The 14809-nt window shown below is 40.2% G+C and overlaps 1 protein-coding gene across 4 annotated transcripts in view; it reads right to left on the bottom strand.

Annotated features, from left to right (window-relative positions):
• The window catches only part of Dclk1 (doublecortin like kinase 1), a 328262-nt gene that overhangs the window by 54405 nt on the left and 259048 nt on the right, over positions 1–14809 (bottom strand). For all 4 annotated transcript variants that reach the window (XM_040281607.2, XM_021730402.3, XM_021730401.3 and 1 more), the window contains 3 exons: positions 11335–11419; positions 7950–8058; positions 377–434 (listed from right to left, as the gene is read on the bottom strand). In XM_040281607.2, the coding sequence (XP_040137541.1) occupies positions 377–434; positions 7950–8058; positions 11335–11419 (252 nt within the window). The remainder of the gene's footprint in view (positions 1–376; positions 435–7949; positions 8059–11334; positions 11420–14809) is intronic.

The following is a 14809-nucleotide window of genomic DNA, read 5'->3' as shown; positions in this document are numbered from 1 at the left end:
TCAAGGGAGGTGTATTTTGGTAAAATAAAATGATATTCCTATAGCGTAGAATTGCCAAAAGACCTTAAAGGTCTTTAGGTGATTAAATTCAGAGCCTATAATGACAACTATAATTTTATACAATAGGATTGGATGAAACTTAGATCACAAAAGGAAGGGAAAAAAGTAAAGCAAATGAAGATAAGGAGCAGAAGAACTTCCAATCATTCCTACCAACCTTTATTCTAGGAATATTTAAAAGTTATATTCAAATAAGTATATAACATTCTATTCCACCAGAATGCAACTCTAAGGGTAAGCTTCACTTATTTGGGAGCCAATTTTCATGTCTTTCTGTCCAAACACTGTATTTCACAATGATAAGCTTTATACATACTTTGCCTCGACACTTGCTCTTCTTGATAATTTTCAGAGCATACTCCCTAGCAGTTGACCTGCAAAGAGAAAGTTTCTTTTTAATAAAACAATTTCCAATCAATTGAATCATGGGATTAATTTCTTACCCCATAAACCTTGCATCATGGTGTACATATGTTGTGTAAGGCTCTCCTTTCTTCTTCTTTTTTTAATCGAGAAATTTGTAAATGTTCATGGATTGACCAATTCTAAGGACAAAAAATATGCTCGATCTCTTTATGTGGCTGTGCTTGCACTACAACATGACCACTGCTATTGCCATGTTACACTCCTACTGAATTTCTCCTCTGTTCTTTTGGAAGTGGCAATGAGTTCCTGTCCTCCTTCTTGCCACAGTCTCTCTTGAAGTTTTCTATCCATGACAGTGGCTGGTGACAGTTTTCTGAATGGTACTCAAGGCCAAGGGTTCTGAAGCCTCCCAAGAAGTAGATCAGTCTCTTTAGACCTCAGTTCAGGGACAGGGCTTATGTGAGAGTTCTGCTGGAGAACTCAGAGATGATATGCTCAAGGTGTATTGAAAAGGGTACAATTATACCTGGAGCTTCCTGGGACCCCTGGGGCCCCTGTCTCATTTCATTGAAAGAAAATGGAAGTGACAATTACAATTACCTCACTTTCCCAGAGCATAAAATTAGGATTCTCAGTTCTTGGAGTCTCTGTTTCCCCTAAAGCCTAACCAACACTGCCCCCCCTCTGTGATGGGCGTGGAGGGAGGGTTTAGTCATAGTGCCACCTTTGACTAGGTTCCTAGTGTGTCCACATTTGTAAGGTACCACGGTGGAGAACCTAAGGACACGGCTATTGTTGAAGGACAAAGTGCATGCTTAACTATCAAATAAACCATGACTTCAAAAGCACTCTGCTTTCATTTCTGGTGCAAAACTAAGCTTACCTTTTTACTTACAGATAAAGGCAATTATGTATGCAAGGAGAATGAGGTTGATGAAGAACAAAATTGTAAAATAGGGTTTTACAATCTTTGGTATGGTGAATTAAGTGTGATTTCCTAGTTAACATGCTTAGAGCAAGAAAGTGATTTTTTTCCTACAGACAAATTTAAGAGGCTAGGTGTTAAAAATGGTTTTCAAGGGCATTTTAGAAAGATTCATGTCTATTACCTCCAAAAATGCTTCTCCTACTACATTAGCAGGCCCCTGAATAGTGCTAGCTTGCAGAAAACACTGAATAGATATTAAATTGTAATGATTGGATCTGGTGAATAAAACCAGAATAATTACTTTGAGGCCCCCCTCTCTCTACTAGAGAGCTTTGGGGTTCAGATGGGAGGGAGTAAAACCCTTTGCTTGAGGGTGGTCCTCCTGCAGAGATGTGGGTGTTCAGGGGGATTACACACTGCCTTAATTCCACAAGGATTGGATTCAGAAGGTCAAGGATGTCTTTCCCACGTTGCCATGTGGCTTTTTCAACAATGAATCTGCCATGGCTGAGCAGAGAGGCTATGATAGAGGAAGATGTGAACCAGGCCTCAGCTCAGTACAGGGCCCTGGATACTGGACATTTCCTCCATAGACTTCAGACCGTCAGCAAAGTCATGGGGTGAATGTGGAGAAGAACTTCAGAAAGAGGTAAAACACAATAGCTAACATTAGAAATTAGAAGTGTGCTAGCAAACAGAAATGTGTAAGTGAAATTATTCAGCTATCCAGGGCTTCCTCATACCATGGAAGACCCAGGTCTTATAAGACCACAGGGTCCTTTTCAGAAGCCTCTTTTTATGAGGCTTCTAAGGAGTTTGAGAGTTTCTTAAGAGGAAAACTAGAAGCCTAAAGGTTTCTGGATTCTGATTTTCGTAATCACACACCCAAACACACACAAAAATTAATGATAGAGTAAACCCAAGATTAGAATCCATGAGCAATTTCCTCTCTGGTTTAACAAGTTTCATTTGATAACAGAGGAATCTAGACTTGGATGCTCTGCTTCCATCTCCACCAGCAATCCCAGGCAGGGCCAAACAGCAAGGATGGAGTTTTGTAGGGCTAAAAAGGAAAACTAGTAAGAAGTGTGTGTATGTGTGTGTGTGTGTGTGTGTGTGTGTGTGTGTGTGTGTGTGTCTTAGCTTTGTAATTGTCAAGTTTACCATTTGATCCTCATTTCCTTTAAATGTTAAAGTACTCTGGGCCAAGGGCTGGTGTGGGATCTGGGAAGGCTGAATTTTCCTTTATAGCCATATAGGCAAGGAGCAGTATCCCCAGTGAGCAGGTGGGTGGATTGGCTCTCAGGAGGCTAAGACAGCAGTCTCTGTCCTGAGCCTACATCTTCAGGGAAAATGAGAGAAACTACGGGCTAGGTGGCCCCAGGGCTTACAAGGAAAAAGGACCTGTGGCTTTCCTACCAATATCTTTTGTCATAGGATTAAACATTCTATTCAATTTATCCAAATTTTATATCAGAGAATGAGTCCCATGGAGGACCACCAAGATTAATATTGCAACATTTCTCTCTTGATTCCTTGAGGATAGAACTACAAAGTCAAATAATAAAATCCTTAGTTCCCAGAAGTACATGTTTATAGGAAAGTAGCTTGTCTGCAAAACGAGCCTTAAAACAGGTGTTAGGACTTAATGTAAACCATAAGAACAGAAACATAAGTGCTGCCTTTAAGTGAAAGCACTTGGCAAGAAAGAAAACCTTAAATAATGTCTTTGCTTCCCTTCAGACCCTGACCTCTGAGGACTGCTGAGACTGCAATTATTCAGCAACAAGCACGGATCTACAGGGGATTCAGAGATGAGCAAGATTTGCTCCTTGTCCTCAAGGTGTCTACCATTGGAAAAGAGCACTAACTACCTGGCTTGCTGGTGACAGTACAGGCCATTTGCTTGTTTGTTCCTGAAATTCTATTCTTGACACCTCACAGAACCCCCTCTGCCACAAGAAAGGCAGTAGCAGCAGAAATTTTTGTTCTTCTCCTTGTCAGTTAGTAAGGTCATCTTCCCAGTTCGAGTGATCCATGGTTAGAACCTGCACTACTGGAAGGAAATTCCTGAATTATGCAAATTTCCAAATTTTGAACAGAAGCTAGCTTTCTATGTGCATGCTCCAAACAATTGGAAGAAAGTCGTCTGGTCCAGCATAGCAATTCTTCCTCCCATTTCCTCCTCACCTAAGGAGGGTAGCAGAATGTTTGTCAAAAGGGGATTGGCTATCATGCGGTACTCTAGACTAATGCGGTTTTCCTTGTTATTCGCTGTGTTTTGAAAAATGTTGAAAAGCTTATGTGTCAAAGAAAACACAGCTTCCCAAGTGCTCCTCTATCATAGCATTTATTTAATTTCGCAGCAATACTTTGCACATGGCTAAGTTTCCAAGGACACAGGCTGTGCTTTGTCTCTCTGTAGCCCAGAAATGCCCAGCAGGTCCTGAATTCCCAAGAGCTCTGCACTTGTTGGTTGATTTATGGAAACTCTAGAAGGTGGTGGCAGTTACTAGAGTGATTGGAAGACACCATCTCGCCCTCAATAGGATGGGTCAACAAATTGTTCACCAAGTTTGTCCTCGTAGAGCTCCATCTCCTCTGCAAGGAGGTAACTACCAGTAGCAGAGAACCAAGCATCCCATCTCTGGAAGAGAATTTTCATTTTCAAAGTTGACCAAGAGACCAAGAGCCTCACGGTTATCAGGTGCCAGAGCATACTCAGGCAGGAAAGACGGAAGCAAAATAAACAGCTGGTCCAGAGATGTCTAAGCATCTTCACCTGACTTGTCCTCCCAGTCCCCATTCTTAAAGGCATGTCTCCTGACTCTGGGTGCACAGTTCTTGTAGTTCTTGAAAATTCTGTAGTTTTTCTAAGTGGTGCTTGTTCCAGTGGGTTACAGTCAGCTAATGTTCATCTCTAGAACTATTAGTTTTATTGTGCAATTCTTTAGGTCTATGGATGGAGCAGGGAGAGCTGGAAACATCAACACTAAGGATTTTAATGCAGCTCATTAAAAAAAAAAAAACACCAAAGGGCTGAGGTTGTGGCTCAATGGTAGAGTACTCGCCTTGAGCATGCATGAGGCACTGGGTTCAATCCTCAGCACCACATTAAAAAAATAAAGGTATTGTATCCACTTACAACTAAATACACACACACACACACACACACATATATGTAGATATATGTATATTAAAGTCAACTAAAAATGCAAGCAGTGGAGGTGGGCAGAGAGCCACCTGGGACACCATCTTTGCTCGAGACTGCATTACTCTTACTCTTGACATGCATGGTAATTAGTCCACACAAAGCCAGGGCAATTAGAAATGAAGGGCATTTCCTAGCAAGTCCTTTATTCATGGTCTGACTTCTATGAGTACTTTTGCTGTGACTTATCTCAATGGACTCAAAATGCCCCACAAAGCAGCTTCAAAATACAGCATGTTTCTCCCAGCTGAACTCCCAGTCCACTAACTTCCTTTGTCATGTCTGGGGAGCCCCTGAGGCCACTTGAAAAATTATTCCTGGGGCACAAGCAGAAATCTCACTGGACTTAGCAGCAGAGCATTGATCCACTGGCACAGGACCACAGAAGGAAACAGGACCAGTGTGACCCCATTATTGTATCCATTGTTGTAGAAAAATCATGCCTGTGACAGCATATTATTAACAGTGGAAGAACATAGTTGCTCTTATTAATACATATTCATCCCTAGAAATATGGCAGAACACACCCGCAAGCAATGTGTGCCATTCACAACATTCTTAGCTTGCTTTTATTTTCTTGGACCTCTGGAAAATATTAAAAGAATCTTTCATGATACCTCTGGGGAGAGAGGGCACATGCCATATGTCCTTGTTCAGCAGGAGCTGAATACTAACACTTTTGGAGCAATTTGGTATTTAGGCTCTGAAGTTTCATACAGTGAGGCCCAAGATGTGAACTCGTGCAAAATGAATACAATCCAAGTTAGAAAGAAACAAATTAATTCTGGAAAGAGAAATGAGAATTCTCCAGTGTGGGAAGACAGGAACTGGAGGATAAGATGTCATCCCAATCCATGGACTAGATAGGAGAAAAACGGCACATTGCTGCCATGTCAGACAACAGATGACAAGCACGGGCAAACAACCAGACACCCCACAGTGAAAGGCCACGGCAATCTGCTAGACATGGGATTTTCTGCTGTAGCAAAAATCATGTTAAAAGGGCTGGATTTACTATCAGTGAAAGAATCAATGAAATATAAAATGATATGAACATGTCCACACACCTCCACCCATCACCTTAGGCTTAGTTTTCCTGAGTTCATTCTCTATCTTATTTGCACAGAGCTAAATGCAATGCATGTAATTTTGGCTCAGTTATGTGTCCTGTGGGGAATTCATCAGAAGCAGTGGAGTTGAAGCTAAAAGTATGGGTTTGGGAGTAGAGCCTTCTTAACTATTGAGCAATTAAGTATTATTAGCTAAGTGACCTTAGACATTTAACTCCTCCAGTTTTTCTTCTATAAAAATGGGCACAACAATACTGGTATTGTGGGATCATTATGATGATTACATGAGATGTCATAAGTTAAGGGTCTCATAGATAGCTTATGCTCACTAAACAGTGGTTGCTCCTGTCTTAGCAGGTGTGAGACCTAGTAAAGTAATGGGATTTTTTTAATAATGGCAGGACACACTACAAATATTATATTCAAGACTCAATACCTTCTTCTAAATCATGTGCAAGAAGCCGATGATGTATACTTTGGCAATTTACAAGAGATTCTGGCCAAACGTCATAAAATGTCACCCTATCAGTCAATATTTACTGAGTACCTCTTTCTGAAGTAAGCACTGGATGAGGTGCTTAAGGACAAGTAGTTTGACTCAATAAATTCAAAAAACTCACATTTAAGACATTATTCTCAGAATCCTTAGCACAGTTGTATTTTGAAGTTTCTATTGCTTAGAAATTTGAGGCTCATGCTTAACATGTTCTCTTTCTTTCAGTCCCAAAAGCTCCATTTTGAGTTCTCCAAGCTTTAGTGAAATATCAGGTATGGTCAGGTCAGGCCAAACATGGCCAGGAGGCTAGCTGTGAACATTTTCAGGTAAGTAGTCATGGGCACACGTGCAGGCATGGTCTGAAGGTTGCATGGGGAGGGAAGAGGCAGCTATAGAGACTCCTGGCTCACAACTAGGTGTATTTTCTATATCTGACAGTAAGGCAATGAATGGCCAAGCTCTGTGATAAGGGGAAAAAGTGACGTGGCAGAATCCACTAAAGGGATTTTCAATCTACTGATCATCCCTGTTCTTCCCTCATGGAGAGTGACTGCTATCATGGGTGACTGTCTCTGTTGCAAATGTTCTCATCCAGCTGACATGTTGGAGTGGAGCAATGAAGAGTAGAGCAATGAAGTCTCTGCTATCTTGGTTGGAGAAGCATCCTCCAGGAAGTGTCAAGGGGAAGAGGGAGCACATGGTATGTAAGTGGATATTGGCCAAAGTAGAACCCTCAGGATGTGAGGCCTTATGTAGACTTCCGTCTCTAATGTGGTATGGACCTGTGCTTCTAAATTAAAACCCTTGGAGAAGAACCAGCTCTGGCTCTTCAGGAATAAATGCTTTCTCTGGTCTGAGGCATCTTCTCTGAGTGGTGGTATAACACAGAGGAGTGTGATGACCGTGTGGTGGTGAGGAACTGACTGGAAAGAGAGTCCTGTCTCATTGGGAGTAGAGAAGGGCAAGGGAGTCATGTGCATCCCAGACTAGGCCCCCAGAAACTTAGAGGACACACTCCTTCAAGGAATGAGGCAGGTGCCCCTTGACTTCTCAATACTCTGCCTACACAGCTCTGAGAAGAAGCTGCAGGATAACCTGGATCTCTAAAACAAGCACGTGCCCAAGAACAGAAATCCAAATCTGATACTGAGCTGAGGGTTTGAGGGCACCTTGGTCTGAAATTTTATTAGTTGTTACTTTCCCATCTAGTAGCTACTAGCTACTGTCCTTGAGTATGTCATTAAGAATTCAGGGATAAATCCTTCACTTTAAACCCTTCCCCTTGGCCCAGAGTACCTGGATTATCCATTTTAATATATTTTAGTATATTAAGCACCATTTCTTCTTGGCACCAACACAGGCATTTAAAGCTTTTCAAGGTTATTGTTATGTGCAATTTTATGATAGTACCCATTAGAGATTTAAACTGCATATAGGAATATTTTGACTTCTATGAAAAATGCCTCAAAAAGTACTGGGAAAAACTATTCAATATATATATATATATATATATATATATATATTTTTTTTTTAACAAAGTAGAAACTTACCTGAAAGACCTGGCAAAGTTTCACCCATTAAATTAAAAAAAAATCAAAGTCCTTAATTCATAGTTAATTCACAGATCACCCCCAGAAATCACTACATTTTTCAAGTTCATTGTTAAATAGTTTCTCTTTAATTTTTTTTTTTTTTTGCATCTGGGGTCGAGACATTTACTTATTCCATATGGGTCACAGACTATAGATAGAGATACAACCTGGGAAAATAATGCCAAATGTTTCCTTTCAAGTTTTACACAAGTGATATTCTTCTCACCTTTCTACACATTCCTTGACAACGGCAAAATTTCCATCTCCTATTGTCCTTCCGACTTTATATCGTTCTGTTATTGTGGCTGGAATCTGGAAGCCTTCCTCCAACACTTCTGAAAAGAATCATTAATATGTTTTTATTGGTAGAAAAGGGGACACAGATGTTGCACAAAGGGGACATTTAGAAGTATCATCTAATTAGAGTGGAACTGATTCAGACTCAATATGTCATTTTCTGTACGTGAGGCAACCCGCCCCCCTCCTTCGCAGATGTTGTATATGCTCAACAGTTTTCACTAAGACAAATGATAAACTAAAAGGAAACGTATGGGGTTCACCTCCACCCATGTAAGTACTTGCAGTGAGGATTCTGAGGAAGTTTCATTTTTTTTTTAAACTTCATGCCAGTTTGATCAATAGCATTTACTCAATATCTGCTGAGCATGGAGAAATAACATTGCTCCATATGGCGCAGAGAAAAATGCAGTTCTGAAGTGTCTCTGGACTGACTGCTTGACATGGTACCAGCAGGAAAAACGCCTCCTGTTTGGACACTTGGTTTTACTACATCCTGAAATGGAGATCTCCGTAAAATTCCTTATGAACTAAGCATTGATTGCCACCCTTCCCCAGTATCAACGAGCAGGTTTTAAACAAATGTTCTTGCTAGCAACCTGCATAGCAGATGTTGAGTTGAAATTGCCCTATCTATTATGTCTGTGAACAGAACAGTTTTGTACTTTCAATTATGTTAGTGCCACTAACACAACGCATTTTCCCCCTGAAAATGCATTTTGAAATATTTTACAAATGCCTAATAATGCTTTAAATATCCAAGGCCATAAAACTAAATAAGCCATGCTTAGGTCACATAAATATACTGGATAACCTTTAACATGTTAGGGGTGTAAAAAGCCTTTTATAGCTGGGCTCTAAAATTTACATGCTTTAAAGTTATAAATCCTAGCTTTCCCCCAGGCATCTTGAATGCAAAAAGGGATGGAAGCCTAGCAGGTTTTCTAAATGTGCTCCTCGTTTGACCTTAAGTGAGACTAAAGATTTCTTCTCAAAATGAATTGCAAACCTTAGGTGGCGAGGGAGCTTTCTAGTAATTTTTGCATATCACATTTGGTTATTGTTGGGGAGTGACAAACCACTGAAAGCCTACTTTAGGACCTTTATGCTGGTACCACTCTGGGCTTTAGAGTGGGTGGAATTTCTGGAAATCATCTAAATGTAGGACATTTGTAATCACTGCTGCTATTGCTGTGGATATTCATAAGCCTCTTCATATCTTTATTGGTGAAGCTACTAGAAGCCATCTAGATGATCTCCTTAATAAAGTGAGGGCTGGAGCCAATGCCCTCTCCCTTATCCTGCCTGGGAAAGAAGCCATGATTTTGCCTGTGAAGGAGTCAGTCTAGGGATTTTTTTTTTTTTTTGTCTATTCCATAGGAATGAAAGGAGATGGCTGAGGATGTTTTAAATTCACTGCAAAGCACCTGAATTTACAAAAAAAAAGGAAAAAAAAAATCTCCCAAGTGACAGCCTTGAAGCTGTTATAGTATTTTGGTAATAAAAGTGATCATCCTTGGCTGTTGCGACAGGTTTGCCCTATAGACAGGAAATGGAAAGAGATACTTTGACCCTCCCTTCCCATGGGAGCATCCACAGGGCACCCATTCAAAGGCAGGGCTTGGGATTTTTTTTCCCTGATTATTGATAAAAGGTACTTTTTAGGCTTTTGGCCAAGAAGGCTCAGCCAAAGGCTTACTCAAAGACCATTTCATTTCATTAGGCAAATAAAACACATCAGAACAAAAGAGACTTCTAGGTGGCTGAACTACAGACATGGTAGCGCCAAAAAGTCTGATTTTGCATGGTAGCCAGGAAATAATTCTGTGTGTGTGTGTGTGTGTGTGTGTGTGTGTGTGAAATAAAGCAAGCTTTATGAAAAATACTTTAGAAAGATTCCCAACATAATAAAACCTAGAAATTAAATTGCAATGATGATTTAAAGTTCAGGTAAAAATACATATTGTTGTCTCTAGGGAAGAAAGACTGATGAAAAGGCTTGAGTATTTAAGAGAACAACGTCTTTCAGTTTCATTTAAATATAAAAAAATTGCCATTTTACTTCCACTCAAAACAAGACTAATAAGAAATAAAAATGGGGCTTTTAGTTAACAAGATATAATACATTTTAAAAGCATATGCTGACTTTGCTTTTGTTAGAGAAAGCGGTGATTTTATTTTACTTTTTATGAAATATTATAAAAATATTATTGTCATAAGTCTTCATTTCCAAGACCCTTAGTTTCTCACACCTACATGTGCCTGAAGTAAACGATAATATGATTAGATCATTCTTAAGCAGTTGAATTGATACATCTCCCTCTTAGAGATTCACAACAAAATGTGTATATTAAAGACTGAGAAATACTAAAGTAGGAATATTTCATTTTCAAACGAGAATCTCAAAGTACTGAGATCTTCTCAGATATATTTCACCAGGAAGCTCAGAACCAGATTTGAATTGTGAATTCTATTGAATTATATTGTCAGTCTATAAGGAAATGATGTAAATCCCAGAGTCTCACTCTCTTGTCACAATAAAAGTGCCTCCCCCACAGGGCATTTGAGGAAATACCAAGTAAGAGGAGCTGATTTTTTAAGAGTGGCTTGATCAGAACCCTTTTTTAAAAACACTTTTCCCTAGTCACTTTGAGCTGATAACAACCCCAAGGGAGGAAATAGGTATGTATTTTACCATCCCATTTTACAGAAGAAGAACTATATTATGGACAGTTGAAGAGGCTTGCCCCAAACCATCCAGTGAGTTAGTGAAAAAGTTGATTCTGGGATCCAGGTCACAGGACGGCCTCACATTGAAAATCTAAAAACTGAATTAGCTTAACGGATAAAAAGTAGTGTTTGCAATCATCTCTAATTCTTTCTGTAAAACCATGGTTTCATACATTGAGTTCACATCCATGAGAGCACATCTGTGGCTGTAATAGTCAAGCGAGCCAATAGCCTCCAATGTATGAAAAGAGAACAGAGTTTGGGAACACAGGGGCAGCAGTTACCCTCTGTTATTTCCCAAGCAGGCAACAGCTGTCCTTCCTGGGCAATACCCACTCTCAGAGAAAGGGAAATGTGTCCCGCTGAGGCCAACTCTTCCCATTCTAAGGAGTCCATCCCCATCCCTTGTGGGAGCTGTGTTCCATCCCAGCCCCTTATCATGGACCCTCGAGAACTGCTTGGGTTGGTCCTTTCCCTTCTGCTTGAGCTGCTAACAGCTTTTCAGAGTTAATTCTGCCAACCCATTCCTCTGCCCCTATCAAAGCTGGGCCTTCTCCTCAGACACCAAGTCCCAAGCTTATCACCTTCCCCAGGGCCATCGTTCTCATCCATTGAGCTGCAGACTTTGGTGGATGCCAGTGAAGTAGAAGAGCCACCATGCTGAGAGCTCTGCAAGGGAACAAAACAGAAGATAAAAACACTGGGTCAGAGGGACCGATCTCCACGTGCTACACCCAGCCCAGAATCTCAGGAGAGAGCTCCACCTACGCTCAGGGAGGTTTGGTCTTCACATTTGGAACACAGGACCGCACCTCCCCCCGCCCCAATTGTGTTGACTCATGAGGCTGATCATTGTAAACCTGGAGGGCCCAAGACTTCTCTTTTCTCAAAATTATCATCCTTTAGCTCACAGTTTGGGTTTGGCAGATATTAAGCCTCTCACCTCAGTCTTACACAGTCTGGTGGCAAATGGAATTAAATATAATACCATTCTGATCGTATCCACTGGTTTTTTTCTATTCTTACAATAGGAAAAAAAAAACTCTTCAGTTTTTAAATGAAATATCCTAAAATAAAATAAAATAATAAAGATTTCAGGCTACTGTGACTTTAGGAGAAAGGCAAAAGAGTGGGGTTTGTTAATTCCACTTTGAGATAAAGACACAAGCCTTCAATAGGTGATCAGTTTGTTCAATGTACATACTATGTCTGGGGTTAAAAACAAGAATAAAAACCTAGGCCTGGTGACTCCCTTGTAGTTTTGATGGGTTTTGACTCAAGGCCCCTGAAAGCAAACAGGGTAACAATTATATGAGAAAGCTCAAGACAAAATAAAACCAGGTATTGAATATTAGGATTGGCTAGGGGGCAGTGCTTTAACAGTGAATGTTTCCATCTCTGCCTCTATTCCTTTCACATGGCCATGCTATTTCTAAATAGTGAATACAGCTCGTCCTAAATGATCTTCCTTCTGTTTCCCTGGGTTTATCCACTTGATTGGCCTGATGGGAGCAGGAGGCGGTGAGGGGGCGGCTTTGGCTCATGGTGCCGGCTGTCTGTGGAGCAGAGAGAAGGGAAAGAGCATCTGTAGTTGAATTGATTTGAAGAGGGGACAAGAAGCAAACTTGACCTACTTTTCCTCTGCTTACCTGCTTCCCTTCAACCTCCTCCCCCTTCCATCCAGCCTTAATTGTACACAAAGTAAAGGGTTAAGAGAGGGTTTATATAGTCCATTATACCCAAATGTCTCCTGCAGAGTAAATTAAATAATTCTAGTTTTCATAGAAGAGATTGATGTAGTTGAGGAAATGCTACCCAAATCATTGAGGGGCCATCTGAATCAAGCACCACAAAATATTCTCCCGAGTGTGAGAAAGATGAGCAATCCCATGGAATGAGTTCATCAACACTGACAGTTGACATGATTGGGATGAAATTTAATAATTAACAATGCCATGCCTCTGTTTCCCTATAGAATATTCTAGAATTTTTGTCACGACTCATATACATTCCTAAGTATCATAAAATTTGTATGCTATGCCCCTTGTTTTCCAGGATCATCAAAATCCCCCATCAATAAGCCTGATGACTTGAACTGGTTTCTTTTTTAACCATCTTCTCTCATCCGGCTTCCCTGGGTGAACGGCAGCACCAATTTGGCATATGTTAGGCTAGAAAGAGAATTCAGATCCTAGCCTCAAAACAGTTTGTTTTAGTGTGACACTCACTGTGGATTCATAACCCATTTTGTTGAAGGGACTGTAAACATACAAGCTTCTACGCCATGCTCTGCTGACTTCCATGAATGTCTGTTTCTGAAAACCTTGAATTTATATTACTGGGACAGGAGGTTGAGACAAGGCACATTTAGTATGTTGATTACTGGGGAAAATAAACATTGACATGACCGCATTTGAGGGGAAGGTATGTGTTTTCCAGAACAGTGAGATCCTTTATCTCCCGGTGTCACTGCAGATCACAAAAACACTCATGAAATGTCTAGCATGGAGGCCTTCTCTTCTGGGCTCTCTGCTCCTTGAATTTCTCCCAGCAGCATCACAAATGGTGTTTAATTATGTAGACACATTGTGGGTTGGGGTGGCAGGTGCTGCCTTGTCATGCAGCGTTTTAAATTTTAGAATACAAAGACACATTCTTTCATCAAGCACCCAAAACTAACAGACCAGTAGTGTGTTTCCTAGCAAATATGCCCACGATTTATATACTCAGTTCCAAAAGCTTGTTCTTTTAATAAGTACATCAGGTACTCAGTACACAACTCTGACCCAAAGTACATGAAAACATCTTTTAAACTGTAGCATTTTATAAATGTATTGTTCACTAAACTGCCTTATCACCCAATGAACCCAGTGAATTTCACTTTCAACAGTACCACCCAATGTTGGCTGCCCTGAATGCTTGCCACTATGCCAGCTGTGTTTTCTCTGCCACATGAATAAAAAAATCCCTCAATGTTTTTAGCTTCTGTTTAGGGAAAAAAAAAAAGTAGAGTTAACACAAGTTTGTTTACGTTGACAATTGCTTATTTTCAACTTTAGTTGTGTGCTTTTGAAAATGAACCCTGGGTCATTTCTGATTTGCTGCTGTCTGAAGGCAGCAGATGACTGACAGCTTCCAGAGAAAAATGTATTTACTTATAACCGGAGTACTCTGGAAAGTTCCTGTTTTGATTATTGGGATCAAATAGAGTAAAATACCTTTATTAAACTGCTAATGGTCTTATTTCTTTTTTTTTTTCCACAGGGAAGGTGGTAAATACTACATGGTTTTCCAAGATGATAACCATGACCATTTATGGGTTTGAAGAAGTTGAGGGACTGGAATGGACCTTAAATATTATCTATTCCACCCCACTTCCATCCATAGGTCAAATTCTCCACTACAGAGAATTCAGTTGGGTAGTCAGACATTACAGTACTGTCAAACATTACAGTACTGAACTTGTTACCCGACAACCCTGCATTATTAATATGAGACAAAGTAGAAGTTCTTTAAGTAACATTAAAATCATGTCCCTCTTCATTTTCCATTGATGGTTCTGTCTCTTATCTTTAGAGCCAGCCAGTACAAATCCAATCCATTTTCATATGACAGTGCTGCAGGTATTCAGAGCAGCCATGGAACTTCTGGGTCTATTCTCTCAATTTGCATATTTCCAGCTTCTCTGGATGTTCATATTGTGACAGAGCTCCAAGACTCCTTCACCTTCCTGTAGACACAGTCTAGTACTCTTTAAAGAGCTTTAAAGCTGATGCTTAAAATTGAATACAGCTTTCTAGGTGTGTTCTGACCAGCCACAGCAAAGAAGGACGGAGTTTTCTTAATCTTAAATACAATATTAACTCCCTTCAAGATCACATTGTTTTATTGAGGATGCATGTGTCTTAACCCTCCACTGAGCTCACAGGTGTGTCTCCTTACCCTATTCTGTATTTGAGAAATTAGTATTTGGGACCAAGTCCAAGACTTCACATTTACTAACATAAAATGCCCCCTTTATTACATTCATATTCTCAAAGTCTGTTATTCTTTGGATTT

Source organism: Ictidomys tridecemlineatus, chromosome 6, assembly GCF_052094955.1.
Source record: "Ictidomys tridecemlineatus isolate mIctTri1 chromosome 6, mIctTri1.hap1, whole genome shotgun sequence".
Taxonomy (NCBI): Eukaryota; Metazoa; Chordata; class Mammalia; order Rodentia; family Sciuridae; genus Ictidomys; species Ictidomys tridecemlineatus.
This window is presented reverse-complemented; position numbering and strand designations above follow the sequence as displayed.